Genomic DNA, 22,128 nt, shown 5'->3' with positions numbered 1-22,128 from the left:
GCATAATTCCATACATGTTCTTTATACAGAGTTTGGATGCGTTTAGTATTTCTTTATTATGTATAATGTTGAAATTATTAATAAAAATAAGGAAAAACCACTGAAGGTGTGTCCAAACTTATATATAATATATATATTCACATATATACCTTATTGAAATGTTTTTATTTTAAATGTTTTTATATTGTTCCCAACTACAGACAGCCAGGATATAAAACAGAACTCCAGGGAGACATAAAACACGAGAATACATATGTAGGGAAAGTGTATTATGAATTCATTATTATTATAACTATGATATCTCATTGTGTATAAACAGTAGACGATGGTAAAAATGGTTCAGTGTTTTTGTTGTTTATTAACCGGGTTTACTAGCAAACTCTTTGTTCCACTTCAGGCTCAGTGATCCGCGGGGACGGATGGGAATATAGTTCACTACTTGTTGCAACCGCGTGCTCTGCGGTAACCTAGCAACAAAGGGAAGGCTCAATAGTAAGGGGTGCGCGAACAGTGCAGAAAGAGGAAAAATAACATTATAAAAAAAGGCAGCCGAATTAATAAATATATAAGTTTTTAGTATTCATCTTGTAAGGAGGATTCGCAGTCAAATTTTAAAACCAACAGGGATTTTGTGAAGAACTGTTGCTATTATTGAAGCCGATAACACAAATTTGAAAGTGAATTGGCCCAGGTTTGTTTCCGTTTGACAGCTGTTGGTGCTCGCGCGGTTTATTAAACGGTTTGAGTTGCTCGTTTTTTACTGCACGTTATTATAAAAATGCAGAATATTGTAGTTTAATTGTTTGCGTTGAGGTCTTTATATTACTGCCTTTGCAGGAGTTCTGTTACTAATGTGAAAGTTCTGCTTGCAGTTGCCAGGCATAGTAAGTAGTCGTTAGCGAATGGAACTAGCGTGCTAAGTAACTTCAGGAGAGGACACGGTGGAGTCAGTGTGGCTCTCTGCTTGCTTTTGTGTATATAAAAAATATATGAAATACTTGCAAAAAATTATATAAATGCTATAAATAATGGTCAGACAAATAAAAGATTTCAAATAATCTCTGCAGGAAAAGCTCAGATGGAAAACTTCGTTTTGTATGAAGAGATTGGAAGAGGGAGCAGGTCGGTGGTTTATAAAGGCAGGAGGAAAGGGAGTATACATTTTGTAGCAATTGTCTGTAGTGAGAAATCCAAGAGGCCTGAGCTGACAAACCATGTAAGTAATCTAGCAAATATTCTTGAAATGTTCACTCCAAAATATACACATTAAACTTGATGCATTTTGTGCAATTTCGTTTTTTTGTTGTTGCTTTTTTGTACTGTAATTTACGGTGTATGTCCATTGCTTTTCTCTCTACAGCTTATATTTGATCAAATATATTTTCATTTTTAATATATGAATATTTTTTTGACGGCTTATATTTATATATTTGATGTTTTTTAATAGTTTAGTATACACCTAAACAGTTTTTACTGTATTAACAGGTACGGCTGGCACATGACCTGAAGCATGACCATGTTGTCTCTTTCTATGAGTGGTATGAGACTAGTAATCATCTGTGGATGGTGGTGGAGTTGTGCACAGGTCAGGACTCAAAAAAACATCCACTTGATTTACTTTGTGTATTGATTTCTCACAAAAGATCAAAACAGTGGGCTTGTTAATAAATTGCTCTCTTTCATATAAATGCCATTGTTGTTCTATTGTGTGTCACTATCATGATTAAATATTTTTTTTTTATAACATACACCGACCAGGGATAACATTGACATTTTAAAGTTATGAGCAGTAAAGTAAATAAAACTGATTATCTCTTCATCATGGCACCTGTTAGTGTGTGGGATATTTTAGGCAGCAAGTGAACATTTTGTCCTCAAAATTGATGTGTTAGAAGCAGAAGAAATTGGCAGGTCTATGAATATGGGCCAAATTTGGTCAGAGCATCTCCGAAACTGCAGCTCTTGTATAATGTTCCCGGTCTGCAGTGTTCAGTATCTATCAAACAAGGTTTAAGGAAGGAACAGTGATGAACCAGTGACAGGGTCAAGGGTGACCGAGGCTCACTGATGCATGTGGGGAGCGAATGCTGGTTCCTGTGGTCCAATCCAACAGATGATCCTGTAGTTCAAATAGCTAAAGAATTTAATGCTGTTAATGCTCGACGGGTTCAGAACTGTTTTTGCAGCAAAAGGGTACCAACACAATATTAGGCAGGTGATCATAATGTTATGCCTGATCGGTTTACAGTTTAAACAGCTGGCCTATAAAAGACCCAGTATTGAAATCTCTCTACTATATATTTCTGCAGGAGGATCACTACAGGCAGTTATTTCCCAAGATGAATGCTTGCCTGTTGATGTCGTGCAAGAGTTTGCTATGGACTTACTTAAAGGACTGAAGTACATCCATGACTCTGGCATAGTGTTTTCTGATGTCAACCCTGCTAAGGTTTGTATATATGCAACTGAAACAGTTTTGCATAAAGAGAAATGTATTCATTCACAAAAAATCCAAATGAGATTGAAGAACGAGTTTGATTACTCTGATTAAATATTAGTGTTTGTATGCAGATTTTACTGGATGGTCCAGGTACTCTGAAGTATTCTAATTTCTGTCTGGCCAAAGCACAAGGAGAGAACCTAGATGAGTTTTTTGCTCTTGTGACGTCAGAAGAGGGAGGAGAGAACAAAGACAGTGCTACACCTCGAAAAGATATCAAGAACCGAACCGAAGGTAGTCACTTAGAGTATGATTTCTTTATTGCTACTGTGCCTGATCACACTTTTAACTCTTTGCTGAGACATGGCATGTAGAATGATTTATTTTCATTTTCATTTATCAATAATTCCTCCTAGTCAAAATTCTCCTCAAGTTTTGATCTGGCTTTCTTCAGGCTCGCTGCTCTACTGTGCTCCAGAGGTGCTGAGAGGAGAGAGCACAAGCATCTCCAGTGATCTTTGGGGATTTGGCTGCATCCTCTATGAGATGTTTATAGGTTAGAATATGTTGAATAGGTTCTTTATGTTTAAAAGACTAGGCGATTGTGTAAAGCCATCATTTATAGTTTTTATTTTCTATATGCTGAAGAATCTAAGAAGAAATAATCCCAGTGTAATATTTTCTGATTTCATTAACACTGTTTTGTTTTTTATTCAGGAAAGCCACCATTCTTCTCAGAGACAGCCAGTGATTTGGTTGAGCTCATTTTACATGAAGATCCTCCACCACTGGTGCAAAAAGGTTTATAAGCAGCTGTTTCAAACTTATAGTATTGACACAGGTTTGAATCTAAATCACTAATGCACCAATGTGTCTGTTTATCAAGGTCCTAGCTTTCTACAGAGTAGCCCTGAGTTCCAGAGCCTCGTATTGGGTCTGCTGCAAAAAGATCCTTTAAACAGGTTAAATATACATGCATGCAGTAGCTACACATTTAACTCATTAACAGTGCTGATGTGTGTAGGTGCCCTTTTTGCTAGTACTTATTTCCAGATAATATTTATTTCTTTGTGCCCTTATATCTCACTATAAAGTAAAACTTGTGGCATTCTACTAATTTTTACAATTGTAGTGCTCTTATTCTAATTCACTGAGTTTAGAATAGCATTACATGTAACCTATTGTAAAGTTTGTGTCCTTTCCCACACCATGTAAAACACATGTAAAGTTTAGCAAAGACACTGAACAATATTACTTTCCTATTTATCTCTACAGACTAAACTGGGAACAGTTGTTGCAGCACCCGTTTTGGAAGGGAGCATTTTCAGTGGATTTTTACCCAAGTACGGACGTTGGTGAAAATACTTCACTTAGCTGCAGGTATTTGTCATTGCGCTTACAGTGCCGTAAAGTGCTTTAATGTGCTATTTAAGCTGTTCCTCCTGTCATGTGTCTGTCTCCTATTCATCTCATACATACTATATCTTATAGTATATGTATGTATGTATGTGTAATATAAATAAATAAATAAATAAATAAATAAATATATATATATATATATATATATATATATATATATATATATATATATATATATATATATATATATATATATATATATATATATAAATTTTTTATATTGGAAAGCACACAACGTAGCGCTATATGAATTCCATTCACTGGAATTTTGGGCTTAAACCAAACCATTCCTAGCATGACACTTTGTAAAAAGCAACCCCTATAAGATCATGGCTTGTGAAGGTTGGACTGGAAGAACTTAAGCTGGCAGAACAGCGCCCTGATCTCAACTCTTCTGAACACCTTTGGGATAAACTAGAACTCAGTGCCACCTGATGCACCCCAGACCTCCTCACTTGACATCAGTGCCTGACCTCATTAACGCTCTTGTGGCTGAATAGGAAATTGCAACAGCTGTGCTCCAGAATCTAGTATAAACACTTTTGAGAACAGCAAAGTGACAAAAGAGAAACAGCTTGTGTTTGTGATGGTCAGGTGAGCTGTGAATGTAGGTTACACTTGAAGCTGTACTCTTAAAGCTTTATGCAGTCTATTTATATTTAAACTATTTGAAAATGTACACTAAATGCATGTTTCCAAGTGAAGGATGCGTATTAACTGTACCAAAATATGTGCTAGATAGTACCACAGTGACAAGTAATTTACATTTGACAACAGTTAATTAATTATTATAATTTTTTTTTAAACAAAATTTGCCTACCAATAACCCACTCACTATTGCCAAACCCTGCTCATCCTTAATCACACTCTTCTGGTTATGTGTGCAGGGTAGTAACTGCTGCAGTACTTAAACCTTACTATCTACTAGTGGAACCATAACCATGATGTCTCAAAGAACCATTGCACACATGTCTTGTAAAAAATAATATAAAATTCAGGTGCTATTATGAAAGAAAGGTGTCGGAAAGCCTCAAAGATATTTGGTTAATCAGTGAGTGGACAAAAGTCCAGCAACAGAAATGACAATAACATGTACATAGATTACAGTAACAAATCTAGATTTGTAGTTCAAGTCCAGGTTTATTCAGCAGAGTCGGCTATAACACAGGTTGTTTTTTCCCAGCAGCCTAACACAGCAGAATTCTGTTATGCCTCAATTTTTAATTCTGCTTTGATTAAAAAAAACATTTAACATACTGCATAAATGAATTAATCATTTTGTGTGCGTGTGTGTCACTTGCAGTGTACAATTTGAGTCGGGTCTTTGTGAAACAACAGCCAAGGCCCAGCCACTGACTACTAGTCTCAGTAATCCACACCCTAACAAGTCCTTTACTTTAGGTAAGTCAGCTGATAGCAGTTACTCAACTTGTTACTCAATATTGTGTGTGTGTGTGTGTGTGTGTGTGTGTGTATATATATATATGTTCATACTGTCATGTACGTATACACAGTGTAAGGAAAGATCTAGAGTATTTATTTTGTAACTGAATGCATTTATGATGACCATGCACACTCAGTGTTCAGTATAACTAGAGTAAAGTGCTCTTTCTGAGTGCAGATATACAGTATGTATGCTGTCCTGAGCACATATCCGCTTGTTACTTGTATCTAAACGGATTTAAAAATATTGCCTTGCTGTACATGAGTGCTTGCACGTATTCAGACATTAATGGATTACACTGCAGATAAGCAGGAAAGGGATTATGTGATTTTGTGTGAATGAGGTTTTATACTGAAAACTCATCCATATCCACGATTGATTAAAAGTCAAGGATGCTGGAGGGGCATGAGCACAAGTTTGTACGCTTTAAGTAGAATGTTAAGTAGAAAGGTTGCAAGGAATTAGTACTTGATTTGGTCTCAATGTAAAATTACAATTATATATAAAAATCAGCAAAAATGAAGGGTTAAAAAGAATTCTGCATATAACAAATATTCTGAGCTTAAACATAAAGTTTTTATATAAAGCGCTGTGTTGAAATTCATCAGAATGTTTTAGGCTTAAATATCCTGGCAAATCCTTATTCACAATGCCATTAGGCTTCGCAATATTCCTTAGTGGTGTTAATAATTTTGACACATACAGTATATTTATTTTAGCATGAGCATGCCTTTATTTTGAGAAATTATTACTAATTAGAATATTTCTTTCCAGAATTAAGGTAATTAGTAACTGATAGTTTCTATACTCATTTTTGCTCATCTTCATAAAAGGTTCTAATGATTCTGGAGTGCATTGTGAAAATCCTCTTCATATGTGTCTGGCTATAAAATATTTATTTTCACTAGTTTGATTACCGGTATGTTTTTTTTTTTTACTTTGTTGCTTTACATGCATATGATTTTATCTTTAATATTGTAGACAATGTGACTGAGTTTAGACCCAAATCTGGTCTGGACACGGATGCCAAAGAGTCTATTTTCCTTCTCAGGTATGTTTGTATATGCTATATGTATATATCCTGAAACACTTGAATTAGCACTTTCCAAGTTTGTAGAATTCTAGGGTTATATTTATATTAAGTTTGTATTCTGCCGTACCAGTGTAGATTTATTAATTACAAGAGATTTAAAGCACTTTTGTACGTCGCTCAGGATAAGGGCGTCTGCTAAATGCCGCAAATTTAAATGTATATGTATATGCAGACTTATACTGTATGGACAAAAGTATAAGGACAACCGACAGCCATATGTGGTTCTTACCCAAATCGTTAACACAAAGTTGGAGGCACACAGTTTAATAGAGAGTCTTTGGATGTGGTAGCATTACATGTTTTACTTCACTTGATCTAGGAGACCCAAACCTGTTTCAGCATGAAAATGCCCCTGTAGATATGGTTGAAGATATTATTTATATGGGTTACAGTGAAAGATCTTGAATGTCTTTCACTTGAGCTCTGACCTCAACTGTACTGAACACCTTAAACTTACTGCACCCCAGGCATCCTCACGCTACATCAGGGCCAGACTTCACAAATGTCCTGGTGGTTAAATCTCCTTAACCACGTTCCAAACTCTAGTGGAACATCTTCCTAGAAGAGCAGAGTTTATTATAACAGCAGATAAAGACTAAAGGTGGGATGGGATTTTCAGAAAGCACACTCAAATCCTGTGATCACGTGTCCACAAACCTTTCCAAATAATGTAAATAAAATCCTAAATAAAGGCTATTAATTAGCAGAAAGTTTATAATTCCTTCTATAATGCCTATAATGACTTCCAAAATATTCTTTCCTAATGAATAAATATTTACATTTTAAAGAATACTTATTAAACATGTTTTCACATTTAAAAAAAATCTTTTTTTATTATGTTATGGCAGTTCACGTCCAACTCCAAGAACAAGCAACGCTGGCAAGGAGATGGAGAACAGTGAAATCAAGGCACAAGTGAGATATAAAACATAGAACATACACGACATTAAATGTACCATGTCTGTGTTTTTAAACTTCTTTTTAAAACCTGTTAAATTTCTGTTCGTTTGCCAAATAGTTGTCTTATCATGGTAACACATGGTACCACAACGCCATCTACTGGCTTACTAATGAATGTTCTATATAGTGAGTTCAGAATCGCTAATAATCTCTAAATTCTGTGTACAAAACATTTAGTTTCTTGAATTTGGTGTGTTGTGTATCTCAGGACAGCAGTGCATTTGAAGATTTACAGAATGATGGCGGTGCCTTCATTAAAGAGCTCTTATACACAGAATCCGATTTGTTTGTGACACCTATTATGGACAACCCAAAGGTGAGGACAAAGCTTAAAGCTGTAAAAGACATGACAATCTTAATTTATAGTAAAAGCAAAGCTCAACTCTGTGTTATCTATTTTTGTTTTAGATTCTGAAATCTGCTCCTGTCCGATTTGACTCCAAAACACTGTGTATATCACCATATTCAGGTGAACTTTGTTTTTATTAATTTACTTATGTATTGTTTGCTGTCTATTGAGTTGATGGTAAATCTTTATAGATGACTCTACAACTTTTATTTAGAACACGTGATATGCTTATTTCTGAACGTTTGCTTGTGTTTGCAGTCGAGCGTTTGGCATGTCTGAGCTCAGATGAATGGTCGGGCTTCCTGCAGCAGGTATGTGCTGTTCTGGAGTCAGTGGAAAGGGCTGGATCTGGAACCACAATGACCCCACGGGCAAAACTCAATCTGCTGTGCTATTTGTGCTGCGTTTGTGGCCACAGAGACACAGCAACTCGCTTTATACATTCTCAGCTGGTAAGCCTTTTTGGGTCCGTATCAAATATTTTAACTTTTGCTTTAACTTCTTCAGCAGTTTGAGCTACAGGAGCTCAGTGTTGGATCAGAACACAGAACACGCCGGTTCACCACTGTTCCTTCCGTAAAGCGTTTGATAAATACTGACCACTGCAGACCGGGAACATCATACAAGAGCTGCAGTTTTGGAGATATTTTAAACCAGACGTCTAGCAATCACAATTTGGCTCCTGTCAAACTCACTCAAATCCTTAACTGTTTTTCTGCTTCTAACACCAACTTTGAGAACAAAATGTTCACTTGCTGCCTAAAATATCCCTCACACTAACAGGTGCCATGATGAAGAGATAATCAGTGGTATTTACTTCACAGCTCATAATGTTATTCACTTCACTTGTCCAGTGGTCATAATGTTATGCCTGATCGTTGTACAATAGTATTGCGATTGGTTTCATACATTTTTGATTTTACAGAATTAAACATTGCATGAATATCTGGTTTGTACTTTTTACTGATTAAAACTAGAGATGGCACCCATCTGATGCCTAGGATGATTAGAAGACAGATAGTAGCAAAAAATGGTGACCTGGACATAAATAGAAAAAAGAATTATCAGATTCTCTGAAAAAAATTATTGAAAATTGGACTGGATTTTTTTTTTTTTTTTATGTGTAAACTGATATGACTATTGTTTTTCAGAAAGTGGCAATATAGTTGTATCAAATCTGTAAGAAAGTCATGTTTTAACTATGTATGTTTTCCTTTTTTTTTTTTTTTGTTGCTACAGTAGTTTAAGTTCTAGTACTTTATAAAGAAGTGTAACTATATGATCAATATTGGCTGAAATGCAATGTTTAAGTCTCTGGTATGTGTAATCTAGTCTTTCCTTTCAACTACTGCATTTGTGTAACAATATTTGTACAGTTTTAATAATGAATGCAAAAATATTAGAGGAATATTTATTCCAATAATTTTATATTTCATATATAATCTCATATGTTTAACACATTAATGTATTCATAATATTTTTCAAATAATTAGCAAAGTAATTGAACAAAGCAAGTTTGTAGTAGTTTTGGTAAGTAAATTGCACTGTATAACAGTGTTGGAAGAAAAATTGTTATTCAGTTTGGTAAATGAACAATAATTCAATGAAGACATTCCTCTCTGGCCACCAGGTGGCTCCCTTCACCAGCATGAGGTCATACTCAGCTGATTGCCTCTTATTTTACCCTCACTGAAGACTAACTCATAAATCACAATAAATGCCCCATAAAACAGTAGATAGGCTTTACAAATTGATTATCGTAAATTACATTTAATGCTAACCTCTCCACCATCCTCTCTCTCTCTCTCTCTCTCTCTCTCTCTCTCTCTCTCTCTCTCTCTCTCTCTCTCTCTCTCTCTCTCTCTCTCTCTCTCTCTCTCTCTCAGTTCCCGGTGTTGATACAACAGCTGCGACAGGCCTCTAACTGGGATATGTAAGTATGATGCCATGCAAGCAGCAATCACTATTGATACATTTATCATTTCCATTTCCATAATTTCTTTTTTATCTGTATATGGTATTATTCTGCTTATTGGTTTTGCAAAACTTCACAAGACTTTTTTTTTTTTTGTAACCAGTTTAGTAGAAAAGTGGAATTCGATGAACAGTATTGGATGTTACCAGTCCTGTGACACATTGGCCATGTACAAAATTACACTCTTTTTCCATGCCATCTGTAACCAAGCAACAGCTTTGCATCTTGCATAAAACAGTCAGTGTTTCATTATGTATAAACAGTAGCTGTAGGAGGGAATTTTGTTGTGGCCATATGTTTTTTTTTTTTTTTACCCTGTAGTGTGATATGATTTCTAGAAACTTGAAGTTAATTGAAGGTAATTGCATTACTTTGGGATCAATGATTTGCACATGTCTTGTTCATGAAAAAAAAAGAATAATCAGGCAGGATCAATAGAATTCTGTTTATTATTTCTTTAAGGTCATTCTGTGTGTGTGAGGGTCAAATTTATTAAGCTGACAATGTATGATTTTAATAATAAAAAATATTTTGTGTGTCCTTTAGGAAGACTAAAGTAATGAGAGTCATCGGTCTGCTGGCGTGTCATAGCACAGAGCTCAAAGAGGACGTTCCTGTTATAGAAGTGAGTTGGTACTTAACCTTGATCTTGAAGTCACATTCTGATTACCGATCCCCCCCTCCCCCTTTAAATGTCTTTAAACTCCAATTACTACACACAGCACTTATGCAGCTTTAATCTCTGTCTAACGTTTATATTTGATAAGGAAGTTAAAGGTTTATCATTTCTAGTATGTGATAGTTTACTAGTACTGAATGTTGGGTTGGTTGAAGTAAAAATAATAAACAAGTCTCTGGGAATGTTATTACAGTTTTTAAGGTAAGATATACCTTTATTCGTCCTACCGTGGATAAATTTCCAATCTAGCATCTCTTGGTGCCTCCTTAATAGTTATAATATATTAAGGTGCATTAATATTGGTTTGGAATGACACTAGAAGGACCTTATCTAGGAAAGCAAAGTGAGGCAGGTCATTTGGTTATGAAATTTCTGACATGTATGTGGTAGATCAGGATGTTTTTTCATCATCTTTTATCCAAGCTGGTGCCAGGGCACATGTGCTTGGATCTCTGAAGTGAACGAAATACCAGCAGGTGTCACTGTAGCATCTCTTTAGCATGTGTCTCCCAAACCCTATACTTCAATAAATATTAGGGGGAAAAAATTAAGTTTTTTTTTTTTTTTTTTTTGTAGTTCAGATCCTAAAGCAGATGTAAAAAAAAATTCTGATGAACTGATACGTACGGCGCAGACTGTCCCAGAGTGCATTGAGGACATCCCTCCTGCCCAAACATGCTTGTAAAAATGCTAACAAACATCAAAGGGTTTGCACGCTTGCACTGTGGTTTATGATGTGGTTTATGATTTCAGAAACGATGCTCTAATTGATGTCTTACAGAACGGGCTTCACTGTTAATCCCGAGTTCACATGGGTTTAATGTTTGTTCCTGTACTGACAAGCCAGGCTTTTTTGATTCCTGAACATTATTTTCGTGGGGACTATTCTACAAAATGGCCGGCAACAGCAGTCTAGCAAGGCTTAGGATTTGGGAGCGAGCAGCAGACACACGCTCACACGTTTTAACTCCCTCTTTGCTCTTACCAACGCTGACTCTGACCACCCGCCATTTTAGGCACAAGGAGCTGGTGCTGACAAGCTAGAGATGTGTGCAGCATCTCTACAGGGGTCGAGCATCAGAGCGGACTGCTTCTGTCATGGCCATTTTTGTCGCGGGGTTTCTCATTGTTCACAGTGAGAAAGCGGCACCGGTTTTGGATGTTTCCTTGTACACTCTCCAGGTCCTTGTGGTTTAGCAGAAGCTATTCTGAGAACAGTTTTAGGGACTGTGTTCAAGTGTATGATTGGGAGATGGAAGAAATAATTAGGGTGTCGGGTATGGTACTCCACTCTAATGTAAGTGGATTCTAATGTTCTGTCTGTCATTATAGATTTGTGTTAGATGACCCTTGGTTTGAAAGCAACAGCTGAAAGAAACTTTGCTTTTGGTTGTTGTCATGGAAATGATAAAAGCCTCTATAAATAGACATCACACTGGCTGCCTTGTGTGGAGAGGAAATTACAGGATGTAAGAGGCATAAGAGGTTTTATTGCCTATTAGTTTCAATTTCTGCATCTCTTTCTGTCAGTGGCGTATGCTATTATTGTTCCTGAAATCTGTTTCATAAACATTTAACACTAGTCTAATGAAGTGAACCACATTTCCTGGTAAATGCAGTCCTCACTAGTGCTACTAACTAAATCTAAAATACATTCGTATCACCTTTGTTGTTATATTTACAGAATTGATCTTCCCATCTACGTTCGCTTCAGCAGTGGGTAGTCAAGTTAGTTGTGTAGATATATGTATGTTTTCAGAATGCAGAGATTACAAAAACAGTAAAATTGCGCTGCTACTTTAGAGCGCCAGGTAACATCAAGCGCATGACAAAAAGACATGAAGACAACATGCATGAGAAAATTTTAACAAACTGTGGGGTAGAAAATCTGAGATCATATTAAAAATGTAAGTGTGTGTGAGTTTGTGTGTATTGGGTGATTTTGACAACCGCAATGAACAGAAGTTTAAAATCTTACAACAGAGAAAGCAAACCATAATAAAACAAAGAAAGGAAACTTTAAAAACCTCAGGATTGCAGATTTCCCACTATTTTAGGTCATTAAATATTATATTGACTCCTCGTTTATTGAAAAAAAGTCAGATTTTACTTGAGTCATGCCCCTTCCATTGAGAATGTGTGTAAACAACTGTCCCATGCATTTAATCTAAGATTGATCATCAGGCTAAGATCGGTTTTCACATGATCTATTGCTGATGTTATCGTTTTGTAATACAGTTTGCAATAAATTAGACAAGAATTCAAGGCATTTTTGCTAGTGGTCTCAGATAATTTGACCGCATGTTAATTGTGGAAAAAGTATTGAATATGGTTTTTTTATTTTATTTTTTTTTTGTTATGTGATATAAACTTTCAGTGTATTGTGGGTACTAATGAAAAATATATGGATGATTTGTATATGTGACAAAATCGTACAAAAAGATGTATTCGGTTATATTTAGGAGAAATGTTTTGTAGGTACTGAGTGTGATTTTCATGTTGCTCGCTTCTTTAGAATGAGGCTCAGGATTCAGCCTAAAAATCTATAATTTGTTAACGTCTGAAGTATTTTCCTTTTTACAGCCACTGCTGCCTGAGGGAGTAAATATTTCATTGTTAAGGTCTGTACTATTGACGAGTAATCAGCAGCCATCAAGGTTACAATAGTATTGAGTAGAGTCTTGGTAGTTGAAAAAACTATGTTGCTCCTATCACTATCACAGTGACCTTCAAAAACATTTTTACTGCATTTTTTCCCTGTTTTTATTTTTATTTATTTATTTTTATGTTAACTGACTTACATTCACATATTTGTTATATGCAAATAGTTGCATTTATTCATACTTATTTCACATGCCAGCTTCAGTTGTGTTTATGAACACCGTGTTGAATCTTGAATCTTGAATCTGCATGGCTTTATGCAGACACCCACACAAACATGCAAATATCCCCCTGATTGCACTTCAGATATCCCCTAAAAAAATACTTTGCATATCAACACAACAGTAAGATATAATGTTTTCAAAGGCTTTTGTAAAAGGTTGTTTAGATCAGCTCATCTGTTTAGAAAGAGCGCAGAGATAGTGTTCAGTGTTCATCTGGATTTAGATTAAAAGCTAGCTTATATGATGCACATAAATGTATTTACATTAAGACTCAGAGCCCGGGTTTGTGAATAAGTTGCAGCTCACAGAGGAGCTGACATGGACGCTTCTGAAATCGCAGCTACGTGTCAAGTGCCTGTGCTGCTCCGTGCCAAGTAAATGCTGCTTTGGTTAGGTAGGGAAATATATGCTGTAGCACCAGGGTCAGAACCAGTTCTATACCCAAGCTAGTGCAAAATAACCTTTGGAGAACTGTGCTGCTGAAGATCAAGAGATGTGCATTAAAATGGCAGGCAATGCTAGACAAGTGTCAGTGTAATTTTGCCTCATGTTATCTTCAGTGTAAAATATGACACATTTTTATCTTTAATAAATTGTTACTCTGCGTTATGGGTCTTTGATTAGTAATCACTACTAGAGACTTTTTTTGTGCATTATTTTTATTATGCTGTTATTTGGTCTATCCAGCTCTGGCAATATTTTCACGTGTTACGTCTGTTCAAACATATTTGTAAATATGCACACACAAAAGTATAAATTCGCCTTAGATTTTTATCCCCACAACAAATAGGTCCTGTACCTATTTTTGAAGTTCACTATTATCAGCTGCATCACCGACATCAGTCCACAGTTGGATGAGGCGGTTTTCCATCCGCAGAGGGAAAGCAGAAAGAGCCCAGCAGTGCTGCTTAATACAGCCTAGCCTTCTTCAGCATGCACCTACTGTGCTCTTTAAACTGTGTGAAATGTGCAATCATCAACATGTGCCTTTCATGGCTAAGGCTCATCAAACCTGGTCACCAACATCTGCTCCATGCAAAGTCATTACAGGCATGGTGGTATGGAGGCTCTATTAGCATAGCTCCCTGCTGTGAGGGCTGAGAGAGAGAGAGAGAGAGAGAGAGAGAGAGAGAGAGAGAGAGAATAATATTCATGCAAAGTGAAGCTGTAGGCAACTTAGCATCTGTTATTTGCAGAAGTATTTTTTTTTAAATGGCCAAAAAAAAAAAAAAGTAATATCGCAGGCTGTTCATTTAGAGAAAAGTAGATTCGGCCACATGAGTTTGTTACTATACTGAGCTTTCTGGATTTTACTCATCTGTTTACTCCACAGGCAGTGGCCATGTTCACCGAGCTTATGCGTGAGAACTTCAGGAACAGCAAGCTGAAGCAGTGCCTTCTGCCACCACTAGGAGAGCTCCTGTACCTCATTGCTACACAGGTAACAGTACTCCAAAATGGTGTGTAAATCACTTGTGGTTATTAGTACAAGTGTTTATTGAAGTCGTAATGACTAATTAGTTGAGGAAGAAAAAAAAATCCCTCTTGAGCCATGTGTACGGCTTCCTCATTTCTAGAGATAATACAGTAATTCTTTCTGATTTATACAGAAACCAAATGTAATGTCTATTATATTTATTTTAAACTATTAAACATCAAAAGGATTTATTTACTTTGAAAAACTTAACCTAAAATGTCAGTCCAAAATGACCAAACACTTAAGTCTTTTAAGGTAAATAACATTTGTGTTGTAAATGTGTGTAAATATTATAAATCCAGGTAAACGCTAAACTACTAGTTATCTGCTCTATTCGTAACTTTGTTGGCAGTTATTATGTGACTCGCTTTAGGTTGGTTTATGTAATGTTACATTGCACCACATATTTCAGCCTAGATTTGTTTCAGAATAGTATCAGATTCTTTATTTTTCTTTCCAGTATTCAGTTCAGCGTTTTCTACTGATATCAGCCTCATACAGACGCTCAGTGTTGAAATGGTGCTCCTTCTGCTAGCATGTCTTGAGTCATGACCAGTGCTTATTCATATACAGTGCAGCTTCCATGAAAACTTTAGTGATGTATTAATATAGATACATACATTATACACATGAATCCGTCTTAATAAAGATTACATTATCCATAGCACAGTGTCATTGTTAATTTTGCGCATTATTAAAATGGAAGATACAAGTAATACTTTTATTTCTTTTCTGAAAAACCATCCAAGGCAGTGTGTGTGTGTGTGTGTGTGTGTGTGTGTGTGTGTGTGTGTGTGTGTGTGTGTGTGTGTGTGTGTGTGTGTGTGTGTGTGTGTGTGTATGTGTGTGTGTGTGTGTATGTGTGTGTGTGTATGTGTGTGTGTGTGTGTGTATATATATATATATATACAGTGGGTACGGAAAGTATTCAGACCCCCTTAAATTTTTCACTCTTTTTAATTTTGCAGCCATTTGCTAAAATCATTTAAGTTCATTTCTTTTCCTCATTAATGTACACATAGCACCCCATACTGACAGAAAAACACAGAATTGTTGACACTGTTGCAGATTTATTAAAAAAGAAAAACTGAAATATCACATGGTCCTAAGTATTCAGACCCTTTGCTCAGTATTTAGTAGAAGCCCCCTTTTGATCTAATACAGCCAGGAGTCTTTTTGGGAAAGATGCAACAAGTCTTTCACACCTGGATTTGGGGATCCTCTGCCATTCCTCATTGCAGGTCCTCTCCAGTTCTGTCAGGTTGGACGGTAAACGTTGGTGGACAGCTATTTTTAGGTCTCTCCAGAGATGCTCAATTGGGTTTAAGTCAGGGCTCTGGCTGGGCCATTTAAGGAACAGTCACGGAGTTGTTGTGAATTCACTCCTTCGTTATTTTAGCTGTGTGCTTAGGGTCATTGTCTTGTTGGAATGTAAACCTTCAGCCCAGTCTGAGGTCCAAAGCACTCTGGAGAAGGTTTTTGTCCAGGATATCCCTGTCCTTGGCCGCATTCATCTTTCCCTTGATTGCAACCAGTCATCCTGTCCCTGAAGCTGAAAAACACCCACACAGCATGATGCTGCCACCACCATGCTTCACTGTTGAGACTGTATTGGACAAGGGATGAGCAGTGCCTGGTTTTCTCCACACATACCGCTTAGAATTAAGGCCAAAAAGTTCTATCTTGGTCTCATCAGACCAGAGAATCTTATTTCTCACCATCTTGGAGAACTCCATGCGGGTTTTCATGTGTCCTGCACTGAGGAGAGGCTTCCGTCGGGCCACTCTGCTATAAAGCCCCACTGGTGAAGGGCTGCAGTGATGGTTGACTTTCTAAAACTTTCTCCCATCTCCCGACTGCATCTCTGGAGCTCAGCCACAGTGATCTTTGGGTTCTTCTTTACCTCTCTCACCAAGGCTCTTCTCCCCCGATAGCTCAGTTTGGCCGGACGGCCAGCTCTAGGAAGGGTTCTGGTCGTCCCAAACGTCTTCCATTTAAGGATTACGGAGGCCACTGTGCTCTTAGGAACCTTTAGTGCTGCAGAAATTTTTTTGGAACCTTGGCCAGATCTGTGCCTTGCCACAATTCTGTCTCTGAGCTCTTCAGGCAGTTCCTTTGACCTTAATGATTCTCATTTGCTCTGACATGCATTGTGATCTGTAAGGTCTTATATAAACAGGTGTGTGGCTTTCCTAATCAAGTCCAATCAGTATAATCAAAAATTTCTGGACTCAAATGAAGGTGTAGAACCATCTCAATGATGATCAGAAGAAATGGAGAGCACCTGAGTTAAATATATGAGTGTCACAGCAAAGGGTCTGAATACTTAGGACCATGTGATATTTCAGTTTTTCTTTTTTAATAAATCTGCAAAAAGGTCAACAATTCTGTGTTTTTCTGTCAGTATGGGGTGCTATGTGTACATTCATGAGGAAAAGAAATGAACTTAAATGATTTTAGCAAATAGCTGCAATATAACAAAAAGTGAAAAATTTAAGGGGGTCTGAATACTTTCCGTACCCACTGTATATATATATATATATATATATGAAAAAATGTATGGTAATGTATTAATATAGATTAACGATATAAAGCTTTAAAATGTGCTAATTAGGATATTTTATATATATAAATATATATAAAATATCCTAATTAGCACATTTTAAAGCTTTATATCGTTAATCTATATTAATACATTACCATACATTTTTTCAAGAATGAAAAGAAAGCTTTGTTTTATATTCCACAGTTTCTCTACATGATGGATTTTTTTTTAGTTGTTGTATGAAACAAGCAAGTGTGGATTCAATGTTTCTCTGTTTCTGTGTGAGCGTTGTCAGTTTCTAGACTATGTAAGTGCAGCAGGTTTTGTGCAGCTCTCAGGAAGTTGAGATTGCTCTGTTGCTAGAGATGAGGCTGATATACGAGAGATGGAATGGCCTGTTGTGAATTATATGTACTGTTATTTCCTTTCCATATAGCTCTGCTGTTTGTCAGGGTCAGAAAGTACAGCTCACACACAGCTCTTATTGATGTTATCGGCTTAGAGACCTCAAAGGCTAAGGTACTTGAGTGCCCTTGTGTCAGTTAATGATTTTCCTTTGTTCTCTCCATCCTTCTGTTAAATTGGGGAGTCTGGTTTGAATATCAACATCACAAGCTTGTATAAGTTAATTGGACATATTAAATGAGAACACAGTTTGTTTTACAGACAATTTATTTCCTGCGAAAACATTGTTTATTGTATGGTAAGTGGTTATGCAGGTACCCCAGTATCCAAGCAAATAAATAATGATTATAAAAGACCTTGGGTGGCCACCTGTGAAAAATCCTTCACACGGTTTAAATTTGACATGTTCTATTTAATAGAAATGTTTATGTGGCTACAAACTTACTGTCACTACGGCACCTACAAATGTACAATTTTGATCAAAGTCTGGTGTTGATCAAAGTCTTCACTGTGTGAAGGAATCGCAGTTAAGCTTTCAGACATCTCAAGGTAGACCACTTGTTTTTTACCAGTGTTAAATGGGTTTGTTAAATGTGATTTTTGCCAAAAATCAAATTATAAAGTAAATAAAAGCAGTGGTAAAAGTGGTAACCCTAACCCTTAGTTGCTCAACTGTATAACTGAGATAACTAAGTCGGTCTGGATAAGGGCAGCTGTCAAATGCCATAAATGTAAATGATTACATCATACATATATTTAGGGTATAGTAGAGGCATCCATGTAGTTTATAGACAAAAAGCCTATTTCTCATCTTTTTTCGTCATTTGCCAGAATTCTGCAGACCATCAAATTTGTTTACAATTAATATATTTTTTTTTTATCTCACATCAATATTTTAGTGACAGAACCAATCTAGCTGGCTGATAATTTACAACAGTCACATTTGGTTTTTAAGGTGGTAATTTAACTGCCCTAATAGACAATGGTAAAAAAAAAAAAAAAAAACAGGCTCTGACTTAAGACTGAAGCCTAAATGAGGAAATTAACAAGAGTTACAGGACAAATATTATAAAGATTACAGAGAGCAGTGGTTAAGTGTCACTGCTGTGCAAACCTTTACAGCTAAATAATAATAATGTTAGCCTCGTGCAGGCAAGTAAGCAAAAATAGCCTAGTGTGTAAAAAGAAATAAATAAAAACAGCAAAACACTTGGGAATTCCAACAATGGTAACAATGGAAATATGTATATTCTGTGAAATGGGTAAAATAAGCTTCAGAAGCATTTTTGGTTTGGCGTTTTACCACCGAGATACCCAAAAGAGGGAGGACATGTTTGTGACTCGATTAAATCTTTATTTAAATGCCACAATACAATTGTTGAAATAGCTGTTTTTGCTGTACTGTATATTCTATCGATTTTATTTGTTGTTTGTTCTGCTCATATTAAGTGTTTGAGCTAATATGAACAGTCTCAGTTAATCAAACAAGAGCAGTCAGGTGTGATTATCATTTGCAGGAAGTAGCTGATTTATGTTCTAATCTTTCCCTCAAATATAGGAAGAGGGACAAGTGCATTTTTGGCCCAAAGTGAGTTTTCAAAGTAACATTGCTCCAACCAGGTTTAAATGACGCATCACTAAGACGTTGCTCACCCACATCGTCAAAGATACGTTCGTTTAAAAAACGGCCAAATAGCAGCTAAACGTAAAAAAGTACGGCAAAACAAATTAGCAGCACGCCAGCATTGCACCAGCTTGCGTGAAAACAGATCCACAAGATGTTAAAATCAGAAATGCTATTATTCTATTCATTTTCTTTCTGCTATTAAATTTGTGAAATTTGGATTTTAGCCTTTTTGTAAGGGATTTAAGGCCTTTATTGATCACTGAGAAAGTTGTGGAGGGAAATGTTTAATTTAGCATGTTCACAATACGTGCAGTTTGCTGTAAAAAAATAATAAAATAGGCCTCGGATGAGATGAAATTGTCGCTTTTGCATGCTGGTTATGTTTATAGTCGCTCAGTGTTTTCGCAGCCAAAGTTGAGCGTGTTTTGGATTCTGCTTGGTCTAGAGTGGTTTATGTATCTTTCCCCCGCTAATTGACACACTCCGCTTTTTTTTTTCCTCTTCCCCATAGCATTTGCATCTACACCGCTTCTCTTGCTTCCACCAGAGCTGGCTGTGTAAAGCAATAGAGTTGTCTGTGAAGTTGGTTTATTTTGCCTAATTACGATGGCTGCTGCTTTACACCATATTTAATTGTTCCCCCAATGAAATGAGTTCGCTGTTCTCCACCCCCCTCACACTCTCTCTCTCTCTCTCTCTCTCTCTCTCTCTCTCTCTCTCTCGCTCTCTCGCTTTCTCCATCTCTCTCTCTCTCTCTCTCTCTCTCTCTCTCTCTCTCTCTCTTTCTTCCCTGCAGGAGGAAAAGAAAGAGCACCCAGGAGGATTGTGGGTCGTTCCTGCTGCCGCCTACACTGTGTTAATGAGGTGCCTTCGGGAAGGGGTAAGACTGCTGCGCTGTCCTCAGCATAGTGTGTATTTTCTTTCTTTTTTTTTTTTTTTAGGGACTGGGGAGTGGGGGATCTGCGTGATAATGAACCCTCTGCAGCCCCTACAGGCATTGTTTGCTAGCCGCAAGTCAAGGGTGCATAGCAGACTCAGTCATCAGCCAGTGCTGTCATACTCGCACAACGTACCTGCAGCAGCATTTTCAGTAATGTTTCTGCTTATCACCACAATAGTGGTTAACACACTCTGTGCTGTTTAATAGTGGAGCATACTGTAGGCTCCCTTCTGGACTGGCTGAACAGAACATATTACAGAGCTTACTGCAGTGTCCCCAAGAATCTCTCTCTCTCTCTCTCTCTCTCTCTCTCTCTCTCTCTCTCTCTCACACACACGGGGAAAGTTGTGCTCCCGCATGATTCTCTAGATATTACAAATAGGTTATTGAATTATTAGCAGAGGATGTTCGGAAGGAATTTTAGGATGGCAGATGAAATAACTGCTACAACAAATGTGGATATAAATTATGAGTAAAACACACACTGCAATGCTTCAGTATGAGCTGAAGTTTTACAGTTATTTCCTCAGTTGATGTAAATCTCATTATTTGATTGACGTCTTCAAGTACTGGTTCAGCAGCTGCCAATTTTTTTTTGACTTCTAGCCTGTCAGTAGCTATCAAAAGTTGTTTACTTTCTGGCACTTTTGTAAAAGTGCCCAAATTTAACCCGCTACATTGCTTTTGTTATTCTTTCGAGTTTTTAGGAGTAGCATTGCCTTTGGGTAAATATTTACTAAAGTTGGTTAAATGAAATGACTCTCATTAAAATGCTCAGAAAGGCTCAAAGGTGAAACCTTTAACTCATGAAACTCTCACAGAAACTCACAGTTAACACTCAGTAACTGTTTATTTGTGGGAAACCTGTGACTCCAGGCGAAGAGAAGCGTTTTTGCCAGCTAGTTTTCTCGAATTCAACTCAGGGCTTTGCGTGCAACCCTTGAATGCTTTATTGGTAGATTATTTTTAGTATCACCTCTCTGGCTTTGTGTCAGGGTGCGTGTGTAAGGTGCTGGGGAGGCACCCTGCTTAATAAGGTGATTTGTTTCGCTGCATATCCAGCACGCTGTAATGAGAACTCTAGGTGTTTTCCTTTCTGCTCTGTTCCTTCACACAATGACTAACAGTATAGTTGTGTTCGCACAGGGCGCACAGAGAGCACACTTCTAATCCAGGACAGCTGATCAACTAGTTCATCTCACTGCAATAATAAGCACCTTTTTATTGTGCATGCAATCTTGCTTCCTGCTTTACAATAATGTGTGCTAAAGCTGCCAGAATAGGATGTGATGATGGAAACTTTCAGAAATCTGAAAAATTCATTTTGCTGCCTGGTTTTAAACAGCGCAGTGGTGAGTCAGGGGTTAGGACTCAGGGCTACTGCGTGGCTGTGAGTTCAAATCAGGGTATTTCCAAGTTGCCACTGCTTTTGAACAAGGTTTTGTTCAGCTGAACTGTAAGATGCTTTGTATAAAAAACACTATATATGCAATATATGTTCCTGTATCGGTGTATTTCTATCATTCCAAACCATAGTCACTTATGCTCATGAATATGGTCCAATACCAAAATCCAATTTCAGGTGTTTTGTTGATTAAGCCTAGCGCTCGTCACACTAATGATCAGATAACACAAAATGACAGCGATCTGGAAGTGTTTCATAATTAATAATGACAATCAAAGCAAAGCAGACAACTAGCTGTGCTCCCTGTGAATATATAAATGCAATCCTTCTTTGGGCTAATCGATCTGAAGCTACACATGTAACTGTGAAATGCACTTCATTTAAGATCAAGAATGAGTTTAGTAGTAAGCACATGAACGACCAGGAAAGCATAAATATTGCCAAATAAAATACTTCAGTAAATTTCATTTTAAATATTGCTATCG

The 22,128-nt window shown here is 36.9% G+C and overlaps 1 protein-coding gene across 4 annotated transcripts in view; it reads left to right on the top strand.

Annotated features, from left to right (window-relative positions):
• The first annotated feature begins 464 nt into the window (after positions 1-464).
• The window catches only part of ulk4 (unc-51 like kinase 4), a 107,477-nt gene continuing 85,813 nt past the window's right edge, over positions 465-22,128 (top strand). For 2 of the 4 annotated variants that reach the window (XM_083550738.1, XM_083550741.1), the window contains exons 1-19: positions 680-884; positions 1,068-1,216; positions 1,486-1,585; positions 2,310-2,449; positions 2,572-2,734; positions 2,895-2,996; positions 3,158-3,241; positions 3,327-3,402; positions 3,716-3,820; positions 5,163-5,260; positions 6,285-6,354; positions 7,245-7,311; positions 7,565-7,672; positions 7,765-7,825; positions 7,964-8,157; positions 9,592-9,638; positions 10,227-10,305; positions 14,578-14,685; positions 20,095-20,178. In XM_083550738.1, coding sequence (XP_083406864.1) covers positions 1,079-1,216; positions 1,486-1,585; positions 2,310-2,449; positions 2,572-2,734; positions 2,895-2,996; positions 3,158-3,241; positions 3,327-3,402; positions 3,716-3,820; positions 5,163-5,260; positions 6,285-6,354; positions 7,245-7,311; positions 7,565-7,672; positions 7,765-7,825; positions 7,964-8,157; positions 9,592-9,638; positions 10,227-10,305; positions 14,578-14,685; positions 20,095-20,178 — 1,824 coding nt within the window. In that variant the 5' untranslated portion in view covers positions 680-884; positions 1,068-1,078. Of the gene's footprint in view, positions 885-1,067; positions 1,217-1,485; positions 1,586-2,309; positions 2,450-2,571; positions 2,735-2,894; positions 2,997-3,157; positions 3,242-3,326; positions 3,403-3,715; positions 3,821-5,162; positions 5,261-6,284; positions 6,355-7,244; positions 7,312-7,564; positions 7,673-7,764; positions 7,826-7,963; positions 8,158-9,591; positions 9,639-10,226; positions 10,306-14,577; positions 14,686-20,094; positions 20,179-22,128 lie in introns of all 4 variants that reach the window. The other 2 variants (XM_083550740.1, XM_083550739.1) reach the window with 2 other exon arrangements.

The sequence above is a fragment of the Silurus aristotelis genome, assembly GCF_946808225.1.
Source record: "Silurus aristotelis genome assembly, chromosome: 1".
NCBI classification, from domain to species: Eukaryota; Metazoa; Chordata; class Actinopteri; order Siluriformes; family Siluridae; genus Silurus; species Silurus aristotelis.
Note: the sequence above shows the minus strand (reverse complement) of the source record. Positions and strands in the feature narration are given on the sequence as shown.